The following is a 12,607-nucleotide window of genomic DNA, read 5'->3' as shown; positions in this document are numbered from 1 at the left end:
TGTGTGAAGCCAATCCAAAATTGAGATACAGGAGTGCTGAGAGAAGGTAAGATCAGAAATGTTTAACTTCATGCATTTTTTTCTTTGTGTTCATTATAAAGTAGCTGGGGAATTTTTCTGTCCTGGCACCCTTCTTTATGAGGGACTCATGAGAAGGATAAATTAGATATAGAAGCAGTTGTAGAACGAACAGACACAAGAGTAACAAATCATTGGGATTAGCTGTTACATGTCCAAGAGCCTGAAGGATGAAATAAGTGAACTATGATATGCAATATTTTGCTTCAATCCACTATGGCACAAGAAGGCTTGAAGGAACTAATATAACATTTTTTCCTGCAAATTTCCAGGGAGCTCAAAGGAGGTAAGGATATATATGACTAACATGCGTGGATCAAAACAGTAGGAGCAGGATTAATGGATGCACAGAGAATACCTTGTATTGAAAAAAACCCTCAGTTTTTATAAATAAAGGTCATATTTTGCAATGCTTTCTGAATTCTATGTAGGGAAAGATCCAAAACAAAAGAGGGGAAGATGTCTGTTGTGCAATACATGATTAATCTGTTCACCTCATTAACATAGGATGTTGTGGACTTCAAAATTTTATGTAAGTTTCAAAGCAATGGGCAACTTGCTGTAAGAAAATACATTTATGTTTGTTAAATATGAAGACCCAATCTGGGCTAATAATCATTAGAAACTGAGGAAATGTTCTGGAGTATTGTTTGGCCTATTCTTATGTATACTTTCTAGATGTCAATGTAAGAGACAGAAGGCAGGGCCAATGGATCTTTGTCTCACCATGGCCATTCTTACATGCCAGCAGAACTGCAATATATTTTTGTACTGATGAAAAGAAGAATTCTTATATTAGAGAAATCCATGAAGTTCAGGTGTGGTTTGATACCTAAGGAGCATTTATAATACTTAAAGTTGGATTACAATTCATTTACAAGAAAAGAGATACAAAGTGAAAAACAGCCATGATCTTACTGAAAATTTACACAAATATTCTAATATGAATTTGCCTTACTAACAACTTTGAGCAGCTAATTGTTTTGGCATAGTTATCAAGGTTTATGCTTGATTAAATTAGCATATTTCTGAAAAGCTTCATTTAAACTAATTGATAGGAATTGTTAAAAATTGTCATTGGATGGCCACTATTTTGAGGCTGTACGTGTTTTCAAGGACAATCTTCTGGGCCAAGAAGTATAAAAAATCTGTTCCTGATTATCATAACAACAATGCTCAGTGTGAGCCAGTTCTGTCTTCAGTACCTGGAAGTCTTAGGTTATAGTGACCTTCCATCATTTGAAGGGTGTCATTCAGTTTCCCTTGATAAAAACAGTATTTACTGTATAATTTCTGAAGTGTAAATGAAATGAACTCTTAGGTTCAGGCTGGTCCTGTGGAATGCTGATATATTTCCTCTTAAATCTTCAAAAGTCTTACTTTCAATTTGAGCTTTATATTATTTAAAAAAACAAGAGTATATTCTAATTTTTTATTCATCATATACTATTCTTCCTGGATCTTAATTCTTTTTCTAAATAATTTTTCACATTAACACTTTCTGTCATGCTTATTTTAAAATTAGCGCATTCAGAATACAACATACTCTTAGGAAATCTGGGTGGGTTGTCATTGACATCCGTGAGAGTAATGTTTACAGTGGTAGTACCAGCTAGTCCTCCCAGCTGTCCTCCCATGTCCTTGGCTTGAATTAGAACTTGATACTGTTCTTTCACTTCTCTGTCCATATTTGGCAAAGCTGTTCTTATTACACCTACAAAAAAGAAATGGGAAAGAGAAAGAACAAGTAAACAAAGGGCTATAATTATCTACTATTATATTTTAATACTGGGTGTCTTGGACCAAGAATCGAATTCTTCCTAAAAGATTCATAAGAAAGAAGCTCACATAGAAACATGCGAATCACTCAGGCTTTTCAAAAGTGTGCTTGTCAGCTATTCAGCCATTCAAAATGAGTGCTGTGTCTTTTCAATCAATACATGATCTGCTGAAAGAGAATGGTGCATTTTCACTAGGGATGTGAATGGTGTGAGCATAGCTTTGCCTGGTGTGACCATAGCTTTGCCACAACAGGACTGAAGAACGTTGCGTTATGCAGAGCAGGGCAATGTAGGAAAAGATACCAAATGCATTTCAGAGACTGCATCTTCAATTGTTTTCAACCAGTCACTTGCCATTAAGCTACTGTAGGCCAAGACAGTATCCCTTCTATACAATTGAGGTCTTCATTAGAAGACTCTCCTTGAGAAAGTTTTCTTGATATAGCATGTAGATACAATGAAACCCATAAAAGTTTCCTTAAAGAGCAGTAATTAAAATATCATGGTATGTCATTACCCAAATGCATCTTAATCTTCAGTGATTTTGGATAGCTGATGTATAAACAGGTATAACATCCGTCCTGATATGTTAATGTCAATGATATAAGACAGACTTGCAGAGAGTGAGAGGGGTACTACTGATCATAGGATCAGCTGATAACATAAAAAGCTATAAGGTTTTGGACACTCAAGCCTTTCCCTTGAAAAAAAATGTATAGGAGAAAATGCATTTCTTTCCTTGTCAAAATTTTACGAGTGCATATTATATTGCAAAATGCTATATATTTAGCAGTAGTTTTCAGAAAATGGCTGGGTGCAGACTGGTGCAGACAGCATGCACAATTGACAAATAATTGGAATTTTTTTTTTTTTTTTTTTAAAGAAGCATGCTTCCCTTTAAAATTATTATTGAATTAGAAAAAATTATTTTCTAGTATTAAACCATTTGGGTTTAAAAGCAGTCTTTTCCCCCAGTGATATAATCAGTCTGGAATTATAAGAAACAAACTTTAAGGGTCATTCTTTTCTTTGTAGCTACTAACAGCTGCTGTGTTAACAAGTAAGAATAGGAACTGCTAGATTATAGTACTTGCTCAGAGTCTAGGAATAACTTGACCTAAATCTGCTATTTCTGGAACCTATTAAAAATTCCCATTGAATTGAACTGTATAACAATTTCTCTCTATTTGTGACACTGATAATAATAAAAACAACATTAACTATTATTTTCCACTTCAGCATGGCGTGCACAGTTTGTTCTAGACAGAAATCTTGAATTTTAAAACTAAAAATTTGTTCATATTCATGTGATATTCATAAAAAAAACAACAAAAAACATTTTGTAAATAGGATGAACATTACTAGGTTTCCTCTTGAATCTCTTAATCCATATTTTAGCACTGTGAAAACTATATATTCATCAGTATTTTATAACATCCTTGGTATGCTCTTTCTAAGGAGAAAAGAGCTATGAGAATTAAAGACTTCCCTTGTTATACAATACAAAATAACAGTAAGAAGAAAAAAACTGAAAATGGGCAGATAGTAGGTTGTGAGCAGGAGATGGCAGTTTTTCTGATTGCTCTACCTGTTTTTTTTTTTCTCTTTGCAAATGTCATTAATAGCAAACATGCAGGAAAATCTGGTCTAGACAAGGCTGCTGACAGTTGAAAATACTATATATGAGACCTGGCCCAAAAGATATGTCTTGCAAAGCTATTAAGCCGTAATTCAATAGGAGACAATCCACTTATGTGGAAAAGAAAATCCAAGTTCTGGGAAAAACTTCTGGAATAAAAACTTGGATTTCAAGAATATAACCAAGGTTAGAATATGGATTAGAGTACTGAGTTGAAGAAAAAATTGTAGACATTTAGCCATAAATAAAATTATTGACTTCATAAACATATCAGAAAATAGAGTGTTTGTCAAAAAGATATTTTAGTAGCAGAACGACATACAGAGGAAAGATAAGGAAGGTTATCTGTTTTAAAAGTGCTCTGTGTTACAGAAAACTCACATGGAAATCAGAAGAGAAATTTCATAGCATCAATAGGTAACATCTACGTATAAGATTTGAGGCCTTAAAATGTACAAGTCCAACAGCTGTCCCATAGGAGGGACTGTAATGCATTTTACTGTCCTGAAAGAGCAATAAAATCTAACTCTCCTGCTTCCATATCGTTTGCTCACTTTCCGCAAAGCACGGCAAAAAACTAGGAGGTCAGTAAAGAGGCGTAAACAGACAGTTGTGACATTCAGACCCATAAAGGTTAAAAACTATTTTAAGTGTACTAGATTCATATGACAGTAAATATTTATCACCTATCAGGAATGATCTGAGAAAGCATCATCACACAGTCATAGAATGCCAGGTTGGAAGGGACCTCAAGAATTTGAAGCAAGTTCAGAGGAGGGCCACAAGGATGGTAAGGCGGCTTGAGCACCTCCTGTATGACGACAGGCTGAGAAAGTTGGGGCTGTTCAGCCTGGAGAAGAGAAGGCTGCGTGGAGACCTCATAGCAGACTTCCAGTATTTGAAGATGGCTTACAAGGGTGCTGAAGAGGGACTCTTCATTAGGGACTGTAGCGATAGGACAAAGGGTAAAGGGTTTAAATTTTAAAAGGGGAAATTTAGGTTGGTTATAAGGAAGAAATTGTTCACTGTGAGAGTGGTGAGGCACTGGAATGGGTTGTCCATGGAAGTTTTGAATGCTCCATCCCTGGCAGTGTTCAAGGCCTGGCTAGATGAGGTCTCGAGAAACCTGGTCTAGTGGAAGGTGTCGTTGCCCTTGTCAAGGGGGTTGGAACTTGGTGTTCTTAAAGTCCTTTCCAGCCTGAACCATTCTATGATTCTATGATCTGGTCCAACCTTTCTAGGCAGAACATGACCTAGACTAAATGTCCCAGCATCCTGTCCAGCTGAATTTTAAGTGTCCAGCATTGGGCAATCCGCCATTTCCTTGGGGAGATTGTTCCAATGGCTGATTGTTCTCACTATGAAAAATTTTCTTCTTGTGTCCATTTGGATTCTCCCCAGGAGTAACTCACGATATGATACAGCAAGTTAAAGTGCCACAGGCAAAAAAAAGTTCTTCTTCGAGTACTAATAACTTTTTTTTTCTTTTTCTCTTTGGGAAATTTGTACTAGAACTGAAGTTGTAGCTCCAGTATTTCTTGCCATTGAAATCCTCCTCATTCTTTACAAAACTGAAATAAAAAATTAAATATAAAGGCAATTCCTTTTATTCCCCCAGATACTTGAAGAAGTCCCATTCCAGTTTGAAAAGTAAAATCTGTCACTGTGAATTGCAATATGATCTCCTGCTAAGTATGTGACAAAGCAATGTGCCCATTGGAGATAGTGCACTAACAGCCTTGTGAGGCTCTCACTGCAAAGCTACTGCTTTATCGGGTATAAAGGCTCTTTAATGCACAATCTGACATTCAAGTACAGCTTCACTGGAAGGAGAAACTATTTGCTGGAAGGGACATACGGACAACTCTTCCTGTAACAAAGCAGGATGACATAATGCATGGCATTCACCATGTAGGTTATTGGCTCCTTAAATGAATTACTAAATATATGAACAAGAGTGTCCTACATCTGGGTCGGAGCAATCCCAGGCACAGCTACAGACTGGGCAAAGAAGAGATTCAGAGTGGAACTGCAGAAAAGGAGTTGGGGGTGCTGGTCGATGAGAAAATGAACATGAGCCGGCAGTGTGCGCTCGCAGCCCAGAAAGCCAACTGTATCCTGGGCTGCATCAAAAGGAGCGCGACCAACAGGTCGAAGGAGGTGATCCTGCCCCTCTACTCTGCTCTTGTGAGACCTCACCTGGAGTATTGTGTGCAGTTCTGGTGTCCTCAACATAAAAAGGACATGGAACTGTTGGAACAAGTCCAGAGGAGGGCCACGAGGATGATCAGGGGACTGGAGCACCTCCCGTATGAAGACAGGCTGAGGAAGTTGGGGCTGTTCAGCCTGGAGAAGAGAAGGCTGCGTGGGGACCTAATAGCAGCCTTCCAGTACCTGAAGGGGGCCTATAGGGATGCTGGGGAGGGACTCTTTGTCAGGGATTGTAGTGACAGGACAAGGGGTAACGGGTTAAAACTTAAACAGGGGAAGTTTAAATTGGATATAAGGAGGAAGTTCTTTACTGTTAGGGTGGTGAGACACTGGAATGGGTTGCCCAGGGAGGCTGTGAGTGCTCCATCCCTGGCGGTGTTCAAGGCCAGGTTGGATGAAGCCTTGTGTGGGATGGTTTAGTGAGAGGCGTCCCTGTCCATGGCAGAGGGGTTGGAACTAGATGATCTTGAGGTCCTTTCCAACCCTAACTATTCTATGATTCTGTGATTCTATGACATCTGGAAATACAGGACAAGATATCTAGTTAACATGTCTACCAACCTCCCAAATGCCTTAGCTTCTTTAAATGTATTATCCTTTTCTGCCCACACATCCAGTAATTTCAAACAACCACCCCCCAGAAAAAGAGGAGGGTAGGAGAGGATTAGCTGTTCCACAGTCTCAAATGCACTTCATATAGAAGAAGAGCCATTGAAGAGAATTTCTCACTGTAAGTTCAGCAAGCAAAAATAGAAAAAAGAATGCAGACACTCAATCATCAGGATAAAAAAAACACAACAAACCACAAAAGTAGGATGCACGTAACATATACAGCTTTAGCTATAGAGAAATGGTAGAATAGATGAAAAAAAAGTATACAATGTATACATATTTTTGATATTCCAGGATTGATTAGAGGAGCATGTTTCTTTTGTTTCTACAACAGACTGTAATTCATTCAAAAACTAGTCAATTATTCAAACTGAATGATGTGCAAAGTGACTCTACTGGCTTCTGGCCATATCAGCCCATTACAGAATCACAGAATCCCAAGGGTTGGAAGGGACCTAAAAAGATCATCTAGTCCAACCCCCCTGCAAGAGCAGGGTAACCTACAGTACATCACACAGGAACTTGTCCAGGCGGGCCTTGAATATCTCCAGTGTAGGAGACTCCACAACCCCCCTGGGCAACCTGTTCCAGTGCTCTGTCACTCTTACAGTAAAGAAGTTCTTCGTGATGTTAACGTGGAACTTCCTATGCTCCAGTTTACACCCATTGCCCCTTGTCCTATCACTGGATATCACTGAAAAAAGCCTAGCTCCATCATCCTGACACCTACCCTTTACATATTTGTAAACATTGATTAGGTCACCCCTCAGTCTCCTCTTTTGCAAGCTAAAGAGACCCAGCTCCCTCAGCCTCTCCTCATAAGGGAGATGTTCCACTCCCTTAATCATCTTTGTGGCTCTGCGCTGGACTCCTTCAAGCAATTCCCTGTCCTTCTTGAACAGAGGGGCCCAGAACTGGACGCAATATTCCAGATGCGGCCTCACCAAGGCTGAGTAGAGGGGGAGGAGAACCTCTCTTGACCTACTAACCACTCCCTTTCTAATGCACCCTAAGATGCCATTTGCCTTCTTGGCCACAAGAGCACATTGCTGGCTCATGGTCATCCTCCTATCCACCAGGACCCCCAGGTCCCTTTCCCCTTCACTACTTTCCAGCAGGTCAACCCCCAACCTGTACTGGTACATGGGGTTGTTCTTCCCCAGATGCAAGACTCTACACTTGCCCTTGTTAAATTTCATCAACTTTCTCCCCGCCCAACTCTCCAGCCTGTCCAGGTCTCGCTGAATGGCAGCACAGTCCTCTGGTGTGTCAGCCACTCCTCCCAGTTTTGTGTCATCAGCAAACTTGCTGAGGGTGCACTCAGTTCCCTCATCCAGGTCATTGATGAAAATATTAAACAGCACCGGTCCCAGCACCGACCCCTGAGGAACTCCACTAGTCACAGACCTCCAGCTAGATTCTGCGCTAGATTACAGCTAGATTACATATTAATTTGCTGATACTGCCCACATGAACCAAAATAAAAAGTTTAAAATTTCCACTGTTGCTGATAAACTATTTACCTGTCTTTGGATCAATTGAGAAATATGGTTGCCCCTGAAGAATGCTGTAAACCACTCTAGCACTGTTTCCGTAAGTGGGATCATCATCATCTGTCGCCTTTACTTGAAGCACATATGCTCCTGCAAAGAAACACAGGTAATCACATTTGCAGTATGGAACAGTGATCAGGGGTATTTCAGACACATTAGGAACAAATGTTGCTAGTGGATTCTGTTGCAATTCTTGTTCCACTGGAAACAAGGTGAGAATAAACCAGTTGATTCTTCATCTCCATCCTAGCAACCACCTAGGTAACAGCCAAGGCATAATGGGAAGGAAAGGGGAAGCAGCCCACCATCAGAAGACACTATAAATATGTTATGATGCATGCATTATTTACAAAAACTTTTATCCAACACATGTAGGGCAAGCTATGGGGAAGGGAAATACTGGAATTTGAAAAGAAGTATACCCCACAGTTTTGTGGAAAAGTAGACAACTGAGAATACAAAGTACAGGGGTTGCATTTAGAACAAGTTTTTGGTCAAACAACTTCTGAATCTGCAAGTGGACCAATTTCTAAGTACCTTAAGAAACTACTTTAGCAGTCTGATAAAAGGTGGAATTCACATTCCATTGCAGACTTGAGTCTTTTTGCTTTTCCAATACAGTTCAGTAGGAAACAGAAGTACTGTGGAAGAAGAACCTTCCCATGACACACTATTTTCAGCCATGGTTATAGACCAGACCTAGTGCAGTTTGCTTTATATTCTGACTTAAAGGGGACTGACTGAGCAAAATAAATGAACATAAAGACAGAAAATTCACTGTAAATGGCAACAGTCTTGCAGAAACATCTTGTCCTTCTTATGGGTTGCTAAGCAATTTACCTTCATTTCCCCCCTGCCCCATAATGAAAATTTTACTCAAACGATAGTCTTTAGCAAAACAGCCACATATATAGGCTTTCCCATCAGCTTTGAAGAATTAAGCTTCCTTTGATTTTCTGTGCAAATGAATGTTGGAATTCGTATAACCTAAATGAGAAGCTGCACAGGGAGAAGGGTTATCCCCACTGTTTTTGTTTTAAGGAATGTTCTGCATTTCGAGGTCATCTGATACTTTTTCAAGAATATACAACATATATTCTTATTTTCAAGAAGATACAACAATACTGCAAGCATTTCAAGACTCCTACTTTTATGTAATAAAAACTGGCAAGTTTCAAAGGATGTTCACAATCTAAAATTAATGGACTTTCCAAAGTTTATTTCTGGGAGTGCCTCACTGAGACTTGCTCCATGTGAAAGGTCCTATGACATAGACAGGAAAGTAACTGATAGCAAAACCAGCTGTTTGGAAGATTTTTTTTTTTTTCAGTCCCTCTTCACCACCTCCCACTGCCCCCCAATCTTCAAGAGATATTCTTTCTATCTCCTGAAGAAGACACAAAATATAAGTGTAATCTGACTAACAATAACTTTTTAAAGTCAATAAGCTGATCATGTTTTTAAGCTGAGGGCAAGTTTCATTAAAATAAACTTCTAAAAGAAAGAAAAAATTAGCAACAAATAAATTAATTAAAATAAACTACTGATATGGATTCTGTCAACTAAAAACCTAAGAGGTTACTTTCTTGATTTTCTGGATATGAAGGGTGAAGAATGGTATGCATTAGAAAAGACAAGTCTAGGTTCAGTGTAACAGTAGTGGAAGCAGTGCCTACTTAAACACTTCTGCCTTTCTTCACAGAACACATAACCATAACCATATATTAAATAGCCTAGGCAAGCCCAGCTGGAGGAATAGTCTTTCTTACTGGAGTGATAGAAGCTATCTAATACCCGTAGAGCATTTCACGGCTTTTATCTGTCCCTGTTCATAAGGGATATCTTTGTAATAGGATCTCCCACTTTCAGCCCCATCTTCTGCTCCAGAAATTCAGGGAACCACAGCAATAATTTAGTTCTACTCCAGTGACAAAGATGAAGGAGGAAATGGTAGCTTTCAATATTTTCCTTCTCTTCCCCCCAGAAAATGTACATTCACTGTAAATGACACCTTTGGGCCCTTAGCATTGTGGAAGAAAAAGCAAGATATCTTTTTTTTTTTTTTTTTTGAGAAAAATTCAGTCTTTTTTTAAAAAACATCACTCTGCTTTTCCCACCAAAAATAAATACTACAGTTTAACATATTTGCTACCTTCTTTCCTTCTTACAAAATTGTTCAGCATTCCACTGTTATGACCTTATGCTGGTGAGTTTTGCTGACTTCTGAAGTGTTGGAGCAAAGCATCAGACTCCCAGGTGCTGAGATCTGAACCAGAGCTGTATGACTGAGTGCTCTGGCTGACAAGTGTGCTACTTCAGGACTGGTTTAAGACAACAGCCTGCACTTTTGCCAAAAAAGGAAAAAAAAAAAAAAAAAAGGTGGTGCTGTCAAATATTCCCAAGTATCCCCTTGGACTAGGGCTTCTAGTCATGCTGGACTGAGATCAGAGTAGGGCCATGAAGATGATCAGAGGGCTGTAGCACCTTTCCTATGCAGACAGGCTGACAGAGCTGGGGCTGTTCCGCCTGGATAAGAGAAGGCTCCAGGGATACCTCATAGCAGCCTTCCAGTAGCTAAAGGGGACCTAAAAGGAATCTGGAGAGGGACTTTTTACAAGGGCATGTGGGAAAGGCTTTAAACTAGAAGAGGATCAATTTAGCTTAGATGTAAGGAAAAAATTCTTTACTGTGAGGTTGGTGACACACTGGCACAGGTTGCCCATAGGAGCTGTGACTTCCCCATCCCTGGAAGTATTCAAGTCCAGGCTGGATGGCGCTTTGAGCAGCCTGGCGTATAACAGCAGGGCTGGAAGTACATGATCCCTTTAAGGTCTCTTCCAGTCCAAACCAGTCTATGATTCTATGATTTATGACCGAATGCATGGATTGGCAACACTTCAGAACATGAGAAAATTTACGATATATACTAAATTAGCAGAAACTGAGAACTACTGACAGTGTATTAATGAGCTGCTCTTGCATTCAAACAGATTTAGGTAGGAAATGTCAAACTCAGATATCCAAGCAAACTTAATTTTTCTTGTTATGGTGTAATTATTCACATATATTTAAGATGTCATGTAAGGTACTGAATATGTTATTGGGTGTATTTTTAATAAGTAAAGTTGGTCATTTTTCATAAATTTAATCCATACAGTGTTTCAGGAGACTGAAGCAATGGATACAGCAGTAAACATGTTTATCTCATTTTGCATATTCAAAGCAAAGTTTCTGTGTCTGGGAATGGATTTTGGAGCTCATTCCCTATTCCATCATTTGTATCTTAACCCCATAGCAACAGCAGCTTAAAAGCAGTCATTTTCATTTTCAGCTCCCCTACTTTCCAAAAGTGCTGTGACTAGCTAGCAGCTCCTGCTGTATCACCAGCAGAGGAAATTTTTTACCAGCACAAAGATCTGATGAAAGATCATGAGCTAGAATTAGTGCTTTCATGATGATACTTATGGGCGAGTTCATGTCACCTATTATTAGACTTCTACCATGTAGCCATCTACAGTCTCGCCAGGCATCTGCAGATCACTCTGCAGCCATGGCCTGGGCACAGGCTACCTGGTAGCACTAGCCTGCTTGTGCCAGTGATACAGAGGCAGATATTGTGAAACATCACAGCTGGATCTGTATCTATGGCTAAGTTCTCACAGAAAAATGGGACACTGAAAGGTGAAGGAAGCCTGATGGTCCCTGCAAGTACTGATTATTAGCGGCCTAAAAACATTAGGCCACTCAGGCATATGCTCCAGGTACCTGCTCCAGTTAATTCAACCTTATTACAGAAAAGAAGGGAGAAATGTTGATTTATAAAATAAATTTTATTAAGGAAGACATTTGAAGTAATTTTAGCCTGATAAATAGCAAGCACTGAATATGAAAAATAATCCATTTCACAGTGACAGCAGTTTCAACTGTATTAATTCATCTGTCAGATCTTTTACAGCTACCAGATAATATGTAAAGCTTATATTTTTATAAGAGGTCAGGCATATATTAATGTCCTCCAGTCTTTTACTGACTTAAATACATACCTAATGTTCTAAAAAGGTTTTATGAAATTGGTTTCTCATCCTTTCAATATTTTCAAGCATTGCTCATTGTATCTAACAAGCTTTCTATTTTATTGCAAAGTATAAAACCAATATATTTTTAAAAGTAGGCTCTGAAATATAATTCTTTTTCCCAGGCAATAATACAGGGTTCTACAGCTACAAAACTTTAATGCACAAAGGTATTGATGGAGGATCACATTTACTATAGCTCATGACATTTTAATTAAAACATGTACTTACATTACTACATGAGCTAATCCAATGAACAAAAAAATACATTTTTTTTGTTGTTCAGAAATACCTTATATGATAGTCAGTATTTAAAAAGACTTATATTTTTAATTACTGATACACAATTAACGAATATTTGATGTAAGGCATTATGAAATGCAGAACAGAATTATGTACTTTAGCTGGTTTTTATGGTTTACAAAGAAAAGAAAAAAATGCTAAACCATTCACACAAATCAAGGAAATGGTACAGAATTTTAATGAAGATTTTATTTTCTTTAAATGAATACAGACAGTATTGAAGACTAACATATTGTAAACAGCCATTTTAATCACAGCATACTGGCCTGAACTTTACTCTGCCTGAAGTCCAAAGGCAATCCAGCAATAACTGCAAATAGAATGGGGCCCAAGATCTCTAACTCATTGGCCAAACTG

General features: G+C 38.7%; 1 protein-coding gene across 1 annotated transcript in view; it reads right to left on the bottom strand.

Annotated features, from left to right (window-relative positions):
- Positions 1-12,607, bottom strand: part of CDH12 (cadherin 12) — a 225,002-nt gene that overhangs the window by 76,900 nt on the left and 135,495 nt on the right. The window contains exons 4-5 of the mRNA XM_065669300.1: positions 7,845-7,964; positions 1,625-1,792 (exon numbers count right to left, since the gene is read on the bottom strand). Coding sequence (XP_065525372.1) covers positions 1,625-1,792; positions 7,845-7,964 — 288 coding nt within the window. The remainder of the gene's footprint in view (positions 1-1,624; positions 1,793-7,844; positions 7,965-12,607) is intronic.

The sequence above is a fragment of the Lathamus discolor genome, chromosome 2 (assembly GCF_037157495.1).
Source record: "Lathamus discolor isolate bLatDis1 chromosome 2, bLatDis1.hap1, whole genome shotgun sequence".
Classification (NCBI taxonomy): Eukaryota; Metazoa; Chordata; class Aves; order Psittaciformes; family Psittacidae; genus Lathamus; species Lathamus discolor.
Note: the sequence above shows the minus strand (reverse complement) of the source record. Positions and strands in the feature narration are given on the sequence as shown.